At 41.3% G+C, this 18,329-nt stretch overlaps 1 protein-coding gene across 3 annotated transcripts; it reads left to right on the plus strand.

The window, feature by feature from the left end:
• Positions 1 to 1,274: 1,274 nt before the first annotated feature.
• LOC133965098 (carboxypeptidase Q-like) lies at positions 1,275 to 17,954 on the plus strand. 3 transcript variants are annotated; one of them, XM_062399498.1, is made up of 12 exons: positions 1,275 to 1,411; positions 1,615 to 1,806; positions 2,218 to 2,289; positions 2,385 to 2,600; positions 2,720 to 2,836; positions 2,923 to 3,130; positions 3,821 to 4,028; positions 8,324 to 8,435; positions 9,072 to 9,163; positions 9,770 to 9,865; positions 10,324 to 10,429; positions 17,086 to 17,954. In XM_062399498.1, exons 2-12 carry the CDS (start codon positions 1,665 to 1,667, stop codon positions 17,244 to 17,246), a joined length of 1,530 nt encoding a protein of 509 aa, XP_062255482.1. In that variant the 5' UTR covers positions 1,275 to 1,411; positions 1,615 to 1,664; the 3' UTR covers positions 17,247 to 17,954. The 3 variants fall into 3 exon arrangements, with proteins under 3 accessions (XP_062255482.1, XP_062255484.1, XP_062255483.1); XM_062399499.1 differs by having other exon boundaries at positions 1,300 to 1,411; positions 1,658 to 1,806; XM_062399500.1 differs by lacking the exon at positions 2,218 to 2,289.
• The last annotated feature ends 375 nt before the right edge of the window (positions 17,955 to 18,329 follow it).

Raw genomic sequence — 18,329 nt, forward strand, 5'->3', positions numbered from 1 at the left:
GCTTTCGTGTGACATTCCCATTGGAGTTTCAGCTGTAGAACAAGTACAAACCTGGAGAGCTCAACACTTGATTTGTTCTTGGTTTACATTTGGAACTTCATATTTTGTTTTGTTTACATCCCTTTTTATTAAATGTATTAATGAAACAAGAACCGAACAGCATGTTGGTTATGGAAAACAAACAGTTACATGATTAATATAGCTAAAAATGTAAGAAAGTGTATTTAATGGAAATATTTGGGATTTGCATCATGTGTAGGCTGAGGAATTTTATCCAGCTCCCTACTGCTTATATTGTGTTAAAGAGGAACACTTTTTACATCGCCCTCAAATTTACATTGGGGAAATGTCTCGAAGCTCTGTTGGTGGCCTTACATTCTGAATGGATAGGTGACATTTTGGTTCACAGGATGACTGAGTTGTTGATATGAACAGAGAGGTAAGGGTTAAGTGGTTAAGCGATTACTTGATCTGTCATTATACAAATTCTTATCAAAACAACATTGATTTCAGAGTTTGCCCTGAGTTGGTTGACTTCGAGTTCAAGGTTGATTAAGAAATGTTAAATCGATATTGGCATTTCCTCAAAGGACTGTAACGACCATATTTGGTCGGTTATTTTGCGTTGGTAAAGCTCACTGCCCAATTGTTAGATTACCTTCGTGTCTGATGCCACATCTATCTTTAATGCTTTAAATCAATGCTACTTAAGAGTTTTTTTCATGATGTAACTGCCATGGTCATAATAGATTTATAACTGACTTTTAATGTAGACTATCTGAGTGCAAATGAAGACTACCTATTTACTATGGCTGGAATAAACCGGACGATCTGATCACTAACCCAAAGTGACTTACTGTTGATAACATGACTTCTACTGTTCACTTGAATCCTCAGTGCCTTTGCAATTCATTGTCTACATTAATGCAGTATTAGTGTCGTGCTTTGACCTTCAAGCAGTACAGAAATTATCTGTTGTTCAGAAATAAACAATACCCATGAGGGCATGTATAATATACAGGTGTTACTATGTTTTGTTATGTAGCCCTTAACTGGTAGTCCTCTGTTGGACATTGAAACCATTCAAAATAAAAAGGCGAAGACAAAAACTGCCTCAACTAATTGAACATTATCTATAATTTCAAGTCAGAATTTTTAGAGAGATTCATATATAAAAGTAAGATGTTGCTTTTGTTAACGTATTGAGTTACTTTATGATGATATTTTCTATTCTTAAAAAGACTGTGCTTTTATTGTGAAAACAGACAGAGTCGAAGTTTACTGTCGCTGTGCAAACAGACGTCACGTGGAAGGAAGAGTTTAAATTCCCGATTTTGAAGTCCTGCAGCTTATTTCACTCTTAAATCTTGTAAAGTGATTTTTAACAAAGACACGGGCGTTGGCCTCAAAGGTTTGTGTTTGTGTTTGTTATTTGATGGATGTTTAGAATAAATTAATCATCAAGTTGTATCGTTACTGTTTGGTTTAACCTGAGAATGAAACAACAATACAACATATTCTGAAGAAATAGTCTTTGTCGATCATTTAGAAGTGACCGTGTGGTCGTCACGCGAGTGCAGCTATTAACCTTCTTCTCCTTCTTTGTGCTGACAGGGCTTCTCTCGCTCAATCACACTCACTCACTGGTTTGTCTCAGTCGACAGATGACGATGATGACTCGGGAGGGGAAACAGTTCTTCCTCCACTGCCTCCTCTTCGTCGTGCTGTCCTATCTGTGTGACTGTCACCCTCACTCTGCTCTGCACAATGGTTCCAGAGCTGCATCCAATCACACTGAAAGACACGGTATAGAAGCTTCCCTAACATCAGCAGTTAAGATGTTTCAAAAAAGCCCGTGCATGAAAATCAGAGTAGACATCAGTTTGAAGTCGTTTTTTTTTTTTGGAGCCCGACTGATGTTGATTTTTGTGCCCGATGCCAATATCGATACGAGGTAGTGGATCATTTTCAGGTTAGAGGGGAGAGAGACAAGGAACAGTTGTGTAACCATCATGTTTCAGCTCTGACAGACTAGTTGTTATATATAAATATAAAGACAGATATCTAAATGACTGTGAAAGGCCCATTTCGTTGGATTATAGCAACTTATCATAAATCGGTTGAGCTCCGGTGTTTTCTTTGAATGTTATAAAAAGCAGTGGTACAGAAATCAAGTGGTCAAATATAGATGCCTAACCACTGTCCTTTCATTTAAAGATTACGTTGATCTTGAAAAATACAGACCTAGTATTTTCCTCGACCGTATCTTCCTGCATCATCTTAGACACGGTACAAATTCTACCACTAGTAATTCATACCGTACAAAGCTTCTTTTTCGAACTTGCGGATGTGACCTGCCTTTCTTTGTGTGTGTTTATGTGCAGCTGCACGTGTAGCTGCGGAGGTAGCAAGTTACACTGATGTGGCACAGAAGATCATTGACCTGGCTGTGTACGGTGCTGCCCGGAACCGCTCTTATGGACGCCTGGCCGACTTCACTGACACTATAGGGAACCGTATCAGTGGCTCACACAATCTAGAGATGGCTATCAAATACATGTCCAATGCTATGACGCAGGACGGGTTGGACGTCCACCTGGGTGAGTGCATGTGCAGTTTGCTGGTTTTGAAGAATCTCTTAACACAGGGCCTTGTTCGTCCTCTGCTGAATGTAAGTGGTAAGTTTATTTTGTGTCCTCCGGTGTGGTTTTGTCTCCAGAGCCTGTGAAAATCCCACACTGGGTGAGAGGGGAGGAGAGTGCAGAGATGACTTTGCCAAGGGCCAAGAGTTTGGCTATACTGGGCCTGGGCAGCAGTGTTGGGACACCACCTGAAGGTAAATCACTGTCTCCAATCATTTTAATCATATGCTATCCACGCCCCCTCTCACTCCTCCCCCTGGTCTCCCTGTTACCTCTGCAGGTATCGAGGCAGAGGTGTTAGTGGTTGAGAGTTTCGACGAGTTGAAGCATAGAGCCAGCGAGGCCGTCGGCAAGATCGTGGTCTTCAACCAGCCGTTTGTCAGCTACGGGGAGACGGTGAAGTACCGATTTTCCGGTGCCTCGGAGGCAGCTAAAGTGGGAGCTGTGGCCTGTCTAATTCGATCTATCACCCCATTCTCCATTAACAGGTATCTAAGAGTGGTGGCAAATAACCGAGTACATTTACTCAGTTACTGTACTTAAGTACATTTTTCATGCATCTTTACCTTACTTTAGTACCACTACATTTCCCCAAACCATTGTGTTACATGTTCACTTAGTTTTTATATTTTTTTAAAGAAAACAATAATGAGAGGGGAATTGATCCACTGATCCAATCAAGGCATTAGGAAATGATACACTTGGCACTTTGTACTTAACTAAAATGTGTGCTTACAATCCATCCATCACTGCTTACTTAATATATTTCCCTTATTTCTGAAATTATGTAATTAAAGCATTTGATTCTAATTGAGATCTTTTAATTAATAGACGTATTGGTTATACCACAGCGCAGCAGATATTTGGCATATTAATCGGCAGCTGCCAGTTCACCGTATATGGAGGCTTGAGCCATCCTGCAGCTGCTCTGGGTTTGTTCTGAACCGGCCGTTTGCTGCATGTCTTCCCCTACTCTCTCTTCCCATGTCATGCTTTCTGTCCAAACAATACAAATATCTGAATATCTTCACCAATGAAATTGGCCAACCAATGACAGGGCCGTCCATCTGTCTATGATATAAAAATAGCCTGCATTCTAGTCGTTTATCCTCAGTTTATTTTTGATCCAATACTGTGTGTTTAGTCAACAGTAACATTTCAGTCTTTCTCCTCTCTAGTCCTCACACAGGCTGGCAGGACTACGAGGACAGAGTGAAGCACATCCCTGCAGCCTGTATCACCGTGGAAGACGCTGAGCTCATGTGGCGTTTCGCACAGAGGGGGCAGAAGATCGTGGTTAGACTCAAGATGGGAGCCAAGACTCTGCCAGATGCCGACTCCTTCAACACTGTGGCTGAAATAAAAGGCTGGCAGCACCCCGAGCAGGTAGCACCCACTCCCACTCTCACAATGTTTTAGTTTCGAGGTCAATCTGGTGGGTGGGTCTTCGAAGTAAATATCTACACTTCGGAAGAAAGACTGGGATGGTTCTCGTTTCTCTGAGTTTTCTCTTCCTCTTTTCCCTAGTTCGGGTTAAAAAGTATTTTTGCTGAGTCCTGATCTTCCCTCATATAGCTAGTTAGTCCTTATTTTGCCAGTGGGTGTGTTTACGTGCTCTAAAGCTTGGCTCAACTGGAAAAAGGAAGAAATGTCTCTTTCAGTCAGTCAGTGCGTTTCTATGGAAACAACAGTGTATAAACATGTTTTTAAAATAATCCAGGAATTAGAAGGTTTGAAAATTCCCATAAACCATTCCTGCATTAATGATTCCCTCTGACTCTGACTGTATTCAATTATTTATATTATAAACCGTGACATTACTGCTTTTTTCCTACATCACTGCATTTTTTTCCTGCTCTGGCCAGTCTAAACAACTCAATGAAAATTATAGGCCTGCTGAAATGAATCCATCCTTTTATGGTATGAGCAGTGTCAGTTTTGAACACATGGTAATGTGAGCAAATTGAGTGAAGAGGTGGGTGCTAAGCTGCTAACCCTTTTTTTTCTTGGGTAAAATATATTGCGTCTCTTTGTGTTTAAATTTCATCGTCAGGCTTTGTAAAATGGGACTAATCGGCTGTGTAAACTCATGAACTGGTGTGAATGGATATAACCTCATGCAGGAGCAACAACCTGCAACCAGGACAAAGTTAATCTGATTCTAACATGCACTGTGCAGAATGTGTGGTGCACCCCAGGCAGATTGTCAGTTAGACAGACTGACTATGTGCAAATTATAGCGATAGTGTTTTTTTCACTGGCAGTCTCCTCAGTCCTAGAATTAAAAGGCAAAATATGCTCTAAATCAAAAGCTCATCACTGCTCAACATGGGCGACCCAGCTCGCAGCTCTGCAGTGAAGTGTCACACACAGCTGCTCGGCCCTTATCTGGATCCTGCCTCATTCAGCAGGTACAATCTGATCAACAGATATGGCCCTACTGCACAATGGTATTCAGCGTTAGTGAGAGCGACCCTGTGAAACCCTTTAAAAATTTGTAGTCGTGGACCAGTCACAGCAAACAAGCCAGAAATATGTATTGATAAATGTGTTTACAAATTAAATTATTGATCTATAAACACGTAGGCTGTGTTCAAACTCACACACTACTCACTATAGTCCGCCATATAGTGAGTTTGCCTTTTTATAGTCTAAATGTTTAGTTAGAAATTTAGTATATATATATTTATGCAAACAATTTGTGAAAAATGGTAAAAGGATGAGCGAAGAGAGCTGTATGATTCTCTGAATTAAAGGAATGAATTACAAAGCAGCCGATGTGACTCAGTATAACATGAATCAATCAAACCAAAATTTAAACAGATTTACAAATGTAACATTAAACACTGAATACATGCATCATTTAGAAATACATCAATGTATTCATAAATAAATAATTAAATTTGAAAATAAGTGAAGATGCAGGTTATACAGAGAATTGAATTATCACTTTCACATACGAAATTAAGAATACAGATTTGAATCATGTTTTTAAAAGGATAACTTCTTAACATTTGCATTTCATTTCCCTCCTGCTCTTCCTCTTCCTGTTCCATGACACAATGGATGCCGAAAACAAGTTAGAACAATGCAAATGAGTTCAGGGATGTTTGGAGCTCTCTGATAGCCGGGGTGCGAGGTGGGTGCAGCTCTCTTACCAGTTAAAGGGCTTGTTAAAGATGTGGTTACGCCACAGGGACTAGAGGAGCAGATTCAATTTGGCTTCCTAAGAAAAAAGCTGTCCAGAGCTTCCGTGTTGCCGCCTCAAAGTTGTCATGTCTGTCTGAATTAAAGTGGAAGAGAAGCAGGATTTGCATTCAACCATTCTCAGGGACGCCCCATTAGTCTGTGGGGAACTGAGACTGCAGCACAATGGAGGAGACCTTTCTGGTTTGACGGGTTAAACAAACCGAAAGAACATTTTTCCATTACTATTCATCACTTTCAAATTTCCAATGTGTGAATTCTGTTGTATACTGTAATGGGCACTTCATTAGGAACACCATGCTAATACTGATTCTTCATGGCAGCCTAAAACTACGACTTTATTCTGGAAAATGTGTGACTTTTTTCCCCGTAATACTATAACTTAATTCTTCTTGATTTTAATTGTTTTCCATTAAGTGGCCCTAATACTGGGACAGAGACTGGATGCCATGTAATAACTGGCAGGATAGGTTGTGTGGGCAGATGAAGGTAGATGGTGTTTGCTCTGGGACCCTTTACGGGAATGTGACTACATGAACTGTATGTGTGTAATCCAGCCTGTAAATATTAGGCCTGCTGATCCAACAATAGCAAAACCTCAAAAGTCCATGATGTCCAATCCAGCCTGTAAATATTAGGTCTGCTGATCCAACAATTACAAAACTTCCAAAGTCCATGATGTCCAAACACAAGATTTCTCCCTTTGATCGTCAACTGAGATCACAGACTGGGTCTGCTTGGTGTTACAGTAATAACAGTATGTCAGATTTTTTTCCGGAGCTCAGTTTATGTAATCTATATGAAGGTTTTTACAATGTGCTGCCTCCATCTGTGGAAGAAGAGATAACTGAAAAACCAGTCTTGGATTAGAGGAGCAATGATGTCAGTTGTTACTATTTTCATCTGGGCACCAAAGATTGGTCCCTCATTATAGAAATGGGAAATGAAACACATGGTGTGGTTGACATAATTTCTTGGCTCAGCTACTTCTTCTCCAGCTGGCAGTAGCTGTAAATGTGGTTGCTGTGTGTGTATGCATGTGTGTTGTGTGTGTGTGGGTGTGTGTGTGTACATGTTCACTTGAGGTATGGTGAGTCATTTCCACAGAATGGCTTTTTCGGACTTGTCAGAGTCGTCTGAGAATGATAAGTTGCTGGGATTCTTTCCGCTCACTCAGCTTCTATGTTTCCTAACTTACTGTTCAGATCTAAAATGTTCTGATGTGTGGGCTGTCTGTTTATGATCATGTCAAGTCTGACTCACCAGGACTCCTCTTCTGCTATCTGTCGGTTCCTGTAAACCCCCATCATCATGGGAGGCAACAAGATCCATCAACACACTGAAAATGTAGAGTTCTGATATTTAGTAACAGAAATTTAAATAATAATACTTTTAATATTCACCATAAATCATTTTATTCCTGATTGTAATGAATACTGACAATAAATATAAACAAATATTTATTTGTTGGAAATAGTGCTTTTTGTTATCCCCATCTAAACTGCACTGAACCACAACTAAGACACTGTTTGGGTACTTTGTTAGTAGTACTTTGTTTGTACTTTAACGAATTATATTGTAATCGTGCCTTTTCATAATAACGTCACCATTACAACATTTGTTCTATATGATGATGAATGACTGGTTAAGAGAGGCAACGTTATTAATATAAACTCAACATGAGCAGAAGGATTTTTATATCGTAAAAATTCTATTTAAAAAAAAAAGGAAAACGTTTCTGCTGGTTGTGTAATTTATTGCAAGATTAATATGATTACGAGCATATTCCAAACTCAATGACTACACTGTAAAGAACAATGATGCATGCCGTAGCCTGTGACTAACACTTAGATGGAAAACGCTAATGCTGGATTTAGAGGAAGGTCTGGTATTACAAAACAAATCGGTTGATTCATGGACACAGGGGCATGTGTGTGTCAGTCTTAAATGCTTAAGAACATCTTGTTTTCCCAGCAGTGTTTGACCTGAGCATTACACAAATGTCAAGATAGCCGAGCTACTCTCTTGAGGCGCTTTCAGGTGATGTGTAACAGGGGAAAGGATTTATTTGTAGGGGAGAGGGTCATAGTCCAGACAGAGGACGGAGGTCAGAAAATGCTCTGTAACATGAAACATCAGGTCAGGATCCGCCTACTGACGGGATTCTCATCTTTAAAATTCCTGGAAGTGGGGATTTCACTCCGAACTGTGTGCTTTTGTCTTTGCGTCCTGTTTTTATGAGTCTGTCTGTTCTAGCTGAAACCCCAGAAACATATTTTTATCATCAAAACTGAATTATATTTAATGTGTGTGTGTGTGTGTGTGTTTTTGTTGGAATAAAATGCAGACAAGATATGGGTCACACAACGTTATCTCTTCCTGTTCTATCCGATTTGTCTGAGTTAGACTAGACAAAAGGGCTCTCAAATGATCAGCTTTTTGTTTACATGTCTTGTATTTGTTCAATCTGCCAGGTTGTTTTAATGAGTGGTCACTTGGACAGTTGGGACGTGGGCCAGGGTGCTATGGATGACGGAGGTGGAGCCATGATTTCCTGGGAGGCCTTGTCACTCATCAAGGACTTAGGTGATGTACAGTAGAGACAGACACTGTAGAGTCAAAGCACGTACAGTATATCGACAGCAACAAACCTTCACCAGCTTTCAAATAAACACAGTCACATAAATGATTTGACTTTATTTAGCCTCCACGCCGGCGGAGGCCAGACTGTCCCACTCTTGTGAACATGATATGTCAAGACGGTCATGAGGTAATCTCTTCAAATTGCTACAAATACTCATGTCGACTGAGAGATGAACTGATTTCGAATTTCGTTGTCAAAGGTAAAGTTCACCGTGACATGTCTTGTAAACACAATATCTCAGAAACGTCTTGAGAGAATCCTTGTAGATTGTAGAACATTATATATAAATAAGCAAAACAGAATAAAATGCAGTTAAAAATACAGGGGGCAAAGAATTGTGAAAACCATGAGGTGCAGAGTATTCAGGTCTAAACTTAGGAACAAAACAACAAAAAACTCCTCAGACTGTGAACTGTGATTTCCTCCAACTGGTGGATTTCCTCTAACTGTAGAGGAACAATAACAACACAGAGACTTAGATAAAAAGTCTTATATAGAGGAATACAGATATATCCCCTTGTCTGAATAGATTTGATGTACATCGCTGTGTGTTCATTTGTCTCTTCATCTGTGTCTAGGTCTGCGTCCGAGGAGAACTCTGCGTACCGTGCTGTGGTCGGCTGAAGAGCCGGGTGGAGTTGGAGCTCAGCAGTACTTTGAGCTACACAAGGTTCTGTCTATCTTTACTGTTGTATCAAAACCTTTATGGTTCTTGCTTGAAAGAAATAATAATGGTTGCCACACCTTGTGAAAATCGAGACTGCAGCCGTGTAGGAGTAAGCTACTTCCAGTGAACTGCAGAGGTCTTGGCTAGCTCCCAGGTTTTTCCATGTGCAAAGGATCTAAATAGTAATCTACAATCTAACAGTTTCCTTCTTCTGAGATTTGGTTTCCTCACAGGCCTTCGCACTCTGCACAGCTGAGATTTACTGCATTTTTTCCTACCACTTTCACTAATGTACCGTAATTCTCCAGTGGCCTGTTATTTAATTTATTTTTATGTATTATCAGAATTTGAATGAACTCTTTCAGGTAATGCTGCTTTATGAGCAACGCCTGGTGGTTGGCTGAGTGCCTTTATTTGAAAGCAGTAATGCTCACAATATTCAAATTTACCTCACAAGGCCTCATAAAAACACGATCCAGCGGTTCTGTATTTCAATCGTCTGATGTCCGTATTGCTTTCTAACACGCCTGAGACTGATGTTTTTTTAGTGTCCATGAACTTTTCTCACTTCTTCTGCCTGCTCCCTCTCCACTTCCTCTCCCCGTCCAGGCCAACCTGTCCAACTTTGACCTCGTCATGGAGTCCGACTTGGGGACATTCAAACCGCTGGCTCTGAAGTTTACTGGCAGTGACGCAGCACGAAAGGTGAAAACAAGAACACTGTCGCACAATTATAAGTCGTCATACAGATGGTTGTATATCGGATCTCTAATCGTATTGGTCTCATTAGTACACAACATGACACCATTCCAACCATTTGATCAGGAATTGTTTATTGATCTATTTAAGCCTTAGGTCATGTATATAATCATATAGGATGCTAGGCTAATAGGATGCAGAAATACCCTGAGAAATTCTAAAATGTATGTGCAACACCATTTTCTTACCTCTTTATGATGTCACTTATCATATGATATATGATGGGGATACATTTTCTGATCATTATCTTCAAAATTGGTATTTTGGACCATATTGTTGTTGACCTTGACTGATCAGCTCCATACAGACATAAGACACACACTGACTATGCTGGTGTTCAGGGTAATCATCTTGAAGTATGTTTGAAAAGCTAAGAAACGTTTTTGCTGCATTTTCATCAACAGGTGATGGAAGAAGTGGTCAAACTGTTGGCTCCCATTAATACGACCAAACTGGAGACAGAGGGAGAAGGGACAGACATTTCCCCATGGATAAAGGCGGGAGTACCAGGTCAGGTCATTCGGTCTGTCTCACACTAGCAGGAGAAATAGGAAATAGATCTGGCATTTATCAGTTCCCTTTTCTTTGGTAAGTGCTGCATGTACAGTTCCACATCCTCATGGTGAACCATAACCTCACTATACTGTGATATAATACAGGGAAGTTGTGGCAAGTTTTCTCTTCAAGTGACATTTCTTTATCTGAATTGAAGTTACAAATAGGTTTGGAAGTCAAACGTCAACGCACACTTTACGTCAGATTTTTTTTACTAATGGAGACATGATGTACTATGGGCGTATAAACACACAATTTCATAGTATCACTTTATTTAAAATGAAGATAGTGGAAAGAGACTGATCCATCAACAGTATACACTTAATATCTAAGATTTGGTGTCGTTGTGGCTTTGGTAGAATCTTAGTGGTTCAGACATCCTCTCTGCCTCTTTCTAGTTTCTGTAGAAGTGAAATTACATTTAACTCAGATATACAGTGCTGATCAACATTTGAAAGGGGAACTGAAAGCAAGACAAAAACATTTTTTTGAAACATTTCAGGACATAGCCTGGAAACAGAAATGGTCCTATAAACCTTTGACAGGGAGAAATATGTGGTGCTGTGTGGAGACTGAGGTGGTCTTCCACCATCTAACGTTTGAGAATTCTAGTGGAGCTGCTGAGAGTTTTGGGCCTTGATCAAAGGCATTTAATAAGTGGTACATTCTGGAGCAGATTACTCACAGATCTTCTTCCATGGCACTGTTCGGAGCATTATATAATTTTCACCATTATTAATCCATCCATTAAGTAATCTCTACAGACAGTTTTACCCTCAGAACAGTGACAGGTCACATTGAATCTGAAATTGTGTTGTTAAGAGTTTCCCTCTTGGTCTGCACAGCTGAGGCCAGACCTCTTTACTAGTGTTCGTTGTTGATTCAGGTGAGCATGGCCTAATGATTATTTCTTAAATATACATAATTAAAATTAGTTTAGAATTATTTTGTGTGTTTTTTTTTACACATTTTCTATGTCTAGAACTACACTGCATTTCAAAAAAAATTTAATAACATCTCTTTTTAAGATCCAAATAATATATATGAATAAAAAAATATATTGTGTACCTCTGCCCTGCATACAATGCATTTATCTGATTTATTGAACTCGATATGTTCTGGTCTCAAACTGGCAATTACCCTTCCTCTTTAGTCCTCCGGGTTTTTGTTTACAGCACCTCGACACTGGCCATGGCTCTTATTACCACAAACTTGTCTTCCTTGATATCTTCAATGTGTGTCAGAGATTTTTCATCTATAGATTTTAGAAACACCATCAACCCCCCTCAATTGCTGGCAGTGAATCCTGCAGAGGTTCTCCTCCTGTGTTCTCACATCGGCTCCTCCAGAGTTTCTGCGGACTTTACACTATAGAACAGGTGTAAAAAGTAAGCAGAAAGTCTGGAGGCTGTCCCTCAGGCATGTGCATACATCCTCAGGAGTTCAGTGCATCCCTGAAAGCAGTTTTACAGATTATTTAACAGTTTTAATGGCCAACAGTTTTTTTGTTGCATATTCTCAGGAATACAGGAATATTAGGACAGTTCCTCTCACATCCCAATCACAACAAAAAACATTTCAGTGTGCAGGCACCTTGTAAGTGCACCAGTCACTTTTTATACAACTTGTTCATAGTGGGAGTGTTGCACCTTTTATTATGGGGTGGGATGTCTGTATAATAGTGTTTACACCATAATTCCTTTTTGTGTCTTCTTAATTGTTCCATTCACCAACTCTCCTCCATGGAGAGATTTTTTGAAAAGGATGAAAAACACACAACTGCTAGTCCATGACACTGACAGAGTCCTCAGAGTCATGTTGAATCCTTTGGTTAGTGAACCATTATGGATCAGCTGCATGCAGAGGGGCCTTCGTCTTCGTCATTAAGGAGTCTTCGAGGTCTCTTTGGCTGTCTCTTTACTTTTGTAGGTTGAAGGAACAATATGGGACTGTCCATTGGAAAAGTGATGGTGCAAACACCACAGTCTTTACTGGGCACTTTTGTCTGGGTACCTTAACAGACAAAGAAATTCATGTCAGTTAAATCGACATTAGAAAATTAATAGTTGCTTTTAGTGAAAGCAAAAATTACTACATTCGGTTTGTATATGCAGTTTGATAATTTGAAGGATGACAAACCTGTACTTCGGAAGCGCTTTTGTGCATTGGTTAAGAGATGTATCTCTGGTCTTCTCGCCATGGGGTCAGTCTGTGATGCTACGTTTCTCACAGCTTGTGTACTAGTGACCTTAACAACAACAGCACAAGGAAGAGCAAGACTTCATCAAAATCATTACCCAAAAAATATTTTATTAAACAATAATTTTTTAACGGTTTATTTACAATTTTAACATTGAACCATAGGGTTGATAAATAAGAACGTGTACAAAAATAAATGCTCTTTTTCTCTCATGTCAAGTAAAATCACATCAGAGAAAGCTTCTATAAAAATGCATATTCTTTGAAAACTATTGCTCTAGTTACAATATAGAAAAACCCCTTAAACAGTTTTCAATAATTGTTTATAGGTCCAGATCTGAACTGTAAACCCTGTTAGTTATATTTTTAAGGGTTATGTGGGTCGTTCTGTGTGAAATCATCACACATTTGGGCCGCTCTGTCACATGGCTGAATGACTTGTCATGCGGATTTGGTCACATGGGAAATGTATAGAACAGAGATTTCATGCGTTTTAGATCCCCATTAAAAGGAGACACGGCTGACAAAGTTTGACATTTTGAGAGCTAGTGTGACTTATCATATCTCCCATGTTCCCATTTAATTTAGTGATCTGACCAATATTTTATCTCTAATATACATTTTAACAGCATTTTACACGAAGATAGTCATGTTAAATATCCCTCACAACGAAATGCTGTGGCCATGTAGCCTTATTATTTTCATCATGATCATCACTGCAGTATTCATCACTTTACCACCCTGTCGACGCATCAAGCTACTGTATGGACTACGTGTATGGATATAGACTCCGCAACACTGTCCAGTTGTGGACACAATTTGAGAATTGGTGTTGAGAACGATAGTCATTAGCCAGACTGTCCCTCTCCCAAGCGCCCGTCCCTCGGCAAATCAGGAGTGTGAATGTAAGGCGGCCAGTAAGCTTGCTGCTGGTTGGTAGAGTTCGGAGAGCTGTGGCGGAAGTGCGGGATTTTCCTAGGTTCCGTGAAGGTAGCGCATCATCACAGCTTCCCCCGGATTGTTACTTTGCAAACAAATTATGCCTCTCTCGCAAATAGCCAGCAACTCGGTGTGTAGCTTAACTAACCGCGCAGGAGCTGTGTGGGTGAAGCTCCATCGGGGACGGAGATACGGACACACTCGGTGCGGGACGGAGTGGAGGTGGAGAAACAGCTGGAGACTCCCCACAGCTAGAACCAGATATTCCCTGGTTATGTTCTACACAACAATAAACAACCCCGCATACATGCGGTGAAAGCTTTAACGACTCATTCGGTCTGAATTCACCCGCTCTGCTCGACTCTCCAGCCGATCACTGCAACTTCAGTGAGAAACTTTGCTACACGCTGAATTCCATAGCCTGGCAACGTTAGCTGCGATGCTAACGTGGCAACAATCACAACACACAATAATAAACGCAACCCTAACGAGGCACAAACTCCCAGCTCCCTGCTTTACCGTTGTGTCCCGCAACGTGGGCACTGATCCGTTTCTCAGCTTCAGTTTAGACGCAAACCCTTCGTTGTACTGGCCCTCGTTGAGGAAGCAGTCTGAAGTGAAGTGGTTAGCACACACATACAGCACTTTCACTGTGGCTGTGGGCACCTCGCCATCGAAAATAAAATGAATCCACTGGGTCTTTAAATCCTCAGGCGTGGGGAGAAGATGGAGGCTTCTGTGTTCCTCTGCGCAGCCGACCACGGAGCAACAGGCGTGCTTTCCTCGTACCTTCGACATCTGTGTTTACAGGAACAGGCTTCAGTGAGGAAATTAAAAATGGCCGCCGTGAGGTAGATTCACTGGGACTCAATAGGCGGAACATACCACTAGAGGGAGTGTCACACAACCTGGAGCCCCTTAGGATGTCAAATGGGGAAAGTCATGTGACTGGCTCGTCTGATCAGACCCTTTCTGAAAGCTGGATGGGCTTTGGTCATTAATTGTGGGGTTCTTTAGATACATTGAGGACAGATGCATGTGGTAGAGAACCATGAGAAAGTGTATTCTGCACAACATGAGACTAAGGCTGGGATAGTTTAAGGAGTCTTTTTATAAAGCTGTGCGCTTTCAGCTGCCACCCTGTCTCCAGCAATGTGTCCCAGCAGTACAACAATATCATAATCAGAGCTAAATACAAATTTAAATGTAACTTCAGCGACTATGGAATGCAGAAAATAAATGTTCCTTTAAAAGGCAACCCTACCTTTAAGTTACTAAGTTGTTTCTGAAACACTTTTCTGTTTGTTGAAATCCTTTTTCCTTCTGAATAACCATCGATAAAAGAAAAAAAAGGGGGAAAAGCTCTTGTCTGTGGCTCTCTCAAGACTAATGAAAAGATAGGCTTACATACCTGTCTGTTGGTTAGTGACAGACCTGCCTACCTGTGTGCACTCTGCCTATGCTCTTACTGTGACTGACGGGATCTTTACAAGCCAAAAGGCTGGAGAGGCATACACCACTGAAGCAGAGATGACAGCCACAGGTTAGAGAGTGAGTCATGGATAAGTCGGCTTCTATCAGTTGTCAGGCAGTTCATGTGTTTTGGGGCATAGCTCTGAAGAGATGGCCGAAGGGAGAGAGACAATCAGTCTAAATAGTGTCAGCGGCAGCCAGCTGTGGCTTTTACCTTCCACTGCCAAGACCAACTACAGCGTTCCAGACCCGCCAATGCAGCTGGACAATATCTACCTTTTAAGTGTTTCAAACATGAATGAATTCAGCAGCTGCCAATGCACCTGCCACACCCACACAGTGAACTTACCACTTCACCCACAAGCCCGCTCCTACTCGCTCTGTCCCCAGGATACATTGTTGGAACAGCATTAGTCTTCAGTAGGAGTTTTTTGGCAAAGCCCATATTCATTTGAGTCAAATTTTCAAAGCAGTCGTCTGAAAAATGGAGACTGCACACACGCGTTTTCTCTGATATTTTGGCGGGGAGGTCACGATGTCTACAAATGAACTGGATCCACTTTTCCCTTAAGTCTGGGTGTTTTGGTAAAACATGGAGACTCACAGAGTCCGACTTTGTGCTGATGCACCGGAAAACAAAACAAATGTCAGTCATTGCGTCCGGATAACGAGCAAAAACAACAACAAAACAGAGGCCAGGTGGTGATCTCCTCCTTTTAGCTTCTAGCTTCTAGCTTAGCTGAACAAGCGCTTCCTCCTCTCTGACTCACTGAGCCACACCCCTACTTTCACATGATTGGTTCCTCCGGTTGGTGACGAAACAAACCCTGGATCACACAGACTGACATTTGTTTACCGCGGCGCTCAGGATGAAATACCGCAAGCTACACGCTTTAAAACTAGATAGTCACCTGCGGGAGCTGTACATCCCCCTCGTCTGCAGCTTTGCCGCGGACAGTCGGTACCGCTCCCTCCTTGAGGAACAGCTTTCCGGCCAGTCCCGCGTTGTACTGTCCCAGGTTGGAGAAGCTGTCGGCCGCAAAGTGATGCGAACACACCAGCAGATTCTTCGAGGGGTGGATCCGCGGCGCGTAGCCTCGATAGATGAACCGTATCCACCTGGCTCTTGTTTCCTCCGAGGCCGGTGGTCGGTGTAAGGAAGAGTGCTCCTCTGTGCAGTCAATAACCGAGCATCTGGCGTGTTTGGCTCGCTTCGACATGGCCCTGAAGATCGCTGTAAATCTGTGGGTGTGTAGTCTGAGCGGTGGATACTTGAATTGACCGGTCACACAAGCATTTGTAATAAATCCCCGCTGGAGCCGTACAAAGCAATCAGATATTATGCGGATTTAATTTGTCAATCGAAAAAGTTTTTCCCCCCGAGCCTATTTTGCCGGAGCACCATGTCTGCATCCGGTTTCGCCTTGCTTTAGCTCTGCCCAAAACGATTATGATTTTTGGTTTGACAGCAGACTAACATTCAAAAATCAATATTCAACATTTAGTTAAAAACAATAAAAAAATTTAACTCAGATTCCTTAGTAGAATTAAAGGGTTTGTCTACTGCTGACCATAAAACATTAAGACCATGTGCATTAATATTTATCGCAAATGACAAATTCACATTCATCATTGCTCCCTGTACCTCCCAGTCTCAAATTTGATGTTAAAGTAAGTAAAAGCAACTTGTAAGACAACAGACTTGAACTTCGGAAGCCATTTTGTAGGGTTTTGATGGACAGCTGTGTGCTGACTGTTCTTCTCTTTGGGTAGTCAGTCTGGGTTGCTGTGTGACCTACACCAGGCACAGTGCCCGACCAGTTTGTCCCTCAAGCACATTGAATCCTGGGATGGGTTGGGCTGGGAAGGAGCCACCTTCTGTAGCGTTTGTCCATCTGGGATGGAAGGACCCATTTGTTGCGGGCAATTGATGGCTCTTACACATGTTATGTTGAGTGTAACATTTTTTTATTTCATCCATCTCTCTATCTCTCCTGCAGGTGCTAGTCTCCATGTTGAGGACAGCCGGTACTTCTGGTTCCACCACAGCGAGGGGGATACCATGACCGTCCAGGACCCTAAAGAAATGAGCCTCTGCTCGGCATTGTGGGCCACTGTTGCCTATGTAGTGGCAGACCTGGAGGATATGCTGCCCAAGTAGCCAGTTAGCACACAGTGGACAGGCTGATCACTCTGATGGCAAACCACATTCAGAGTGAAGCTGCTGGGGTGTTGTGAAAGCCCTATGAGACGAATTGTAATTTGTGAATATGGGCTATACAAATACAATTTGATTGATTGAATGTGACAACAGTGTTGTGAATGTGATACAGCTGATCCACTTTGATGTGCAGGCATATATTACTACAAAATGAAAATTGATACATTCGTAATAATCCCAAAAATGTTTTGGGAAAACGTTTTTTTTGCAGCTCAGCGTGGTATCATGGTCTGCGTCCAAAACAAGATACAAGATAGAGCATCTGGAAGTTTTAATTATAAAAGAATAATGAAGAACATCAATTAGATCTTACTAATACATCATTTTAGTGATTCTCAGCAAAACATTTGTTGAGAATAAGTGGAAATGAAGGAAATCTGCCTTCATGACTTTCTCTGCATTGTATTTGTTGTGGTGCCTTAATACCAAGTGCGTCAAACAGGAGGACAAATAAAATAATTTCTATGCCTTTTAAAGTCTAGAAATCAGAACTGTGAAACTTTATCCTGAAAAAATGAGACAAATCCCCCTTCAATGTGACTTCATTTTCACCTCATGTCCTTTTTAACGTAATATCCGGTGACATTTTAAACCAAGTAATCATTGCAGTTTTTGGGTATCGGGAATAAAGTGTGAATCATTGTGTGACGCAGTTTCTTACGTCTGCTCTTTATGCTGTCATGCTTTGAATTGTGCTGATCTTGTGGTTTCTGTGAGTGAAGAAAGAGGAAGATAAGGATAAAGGAGAAGGGCACAGAGTGGTAGCTATTTTCTTGATGAGGAGTACGAGGAAAGGGGAATGAAGAGGTAGTAGTCATGATGGGTAAAGTAATGATTAGTTAAAAAAAGGGAAGGGATCCTCCAGTAGTGGAGAGGAAGAAAAGGGAATTCATCATTTTTATGGCGCCTCGCAGACCATCGAAGAAGATATAACACACAGAGCTGGGATTGATTTCTCCCGTGAGCTGATAAGTCTGTCCTCCCTTTGGCTGATGTCAGGGTTAGTCAGACAGCCTGTGCTGA

Source organism: Platichthys flesus, chromosome 11 (genome assembly GCF_949316205.1).
Source record: "Platichthys flesus chromosome 11, fPlaFle2.1, whole genome shotgun sequence".
In the NCBI taxonomy this organism is placed as follows: Eukaryota; Metazoa; Chordata; class Actinopteri; order Pleuronectiformes; family Pleuronectidae; genus Platichthys; species Platichthys flesus.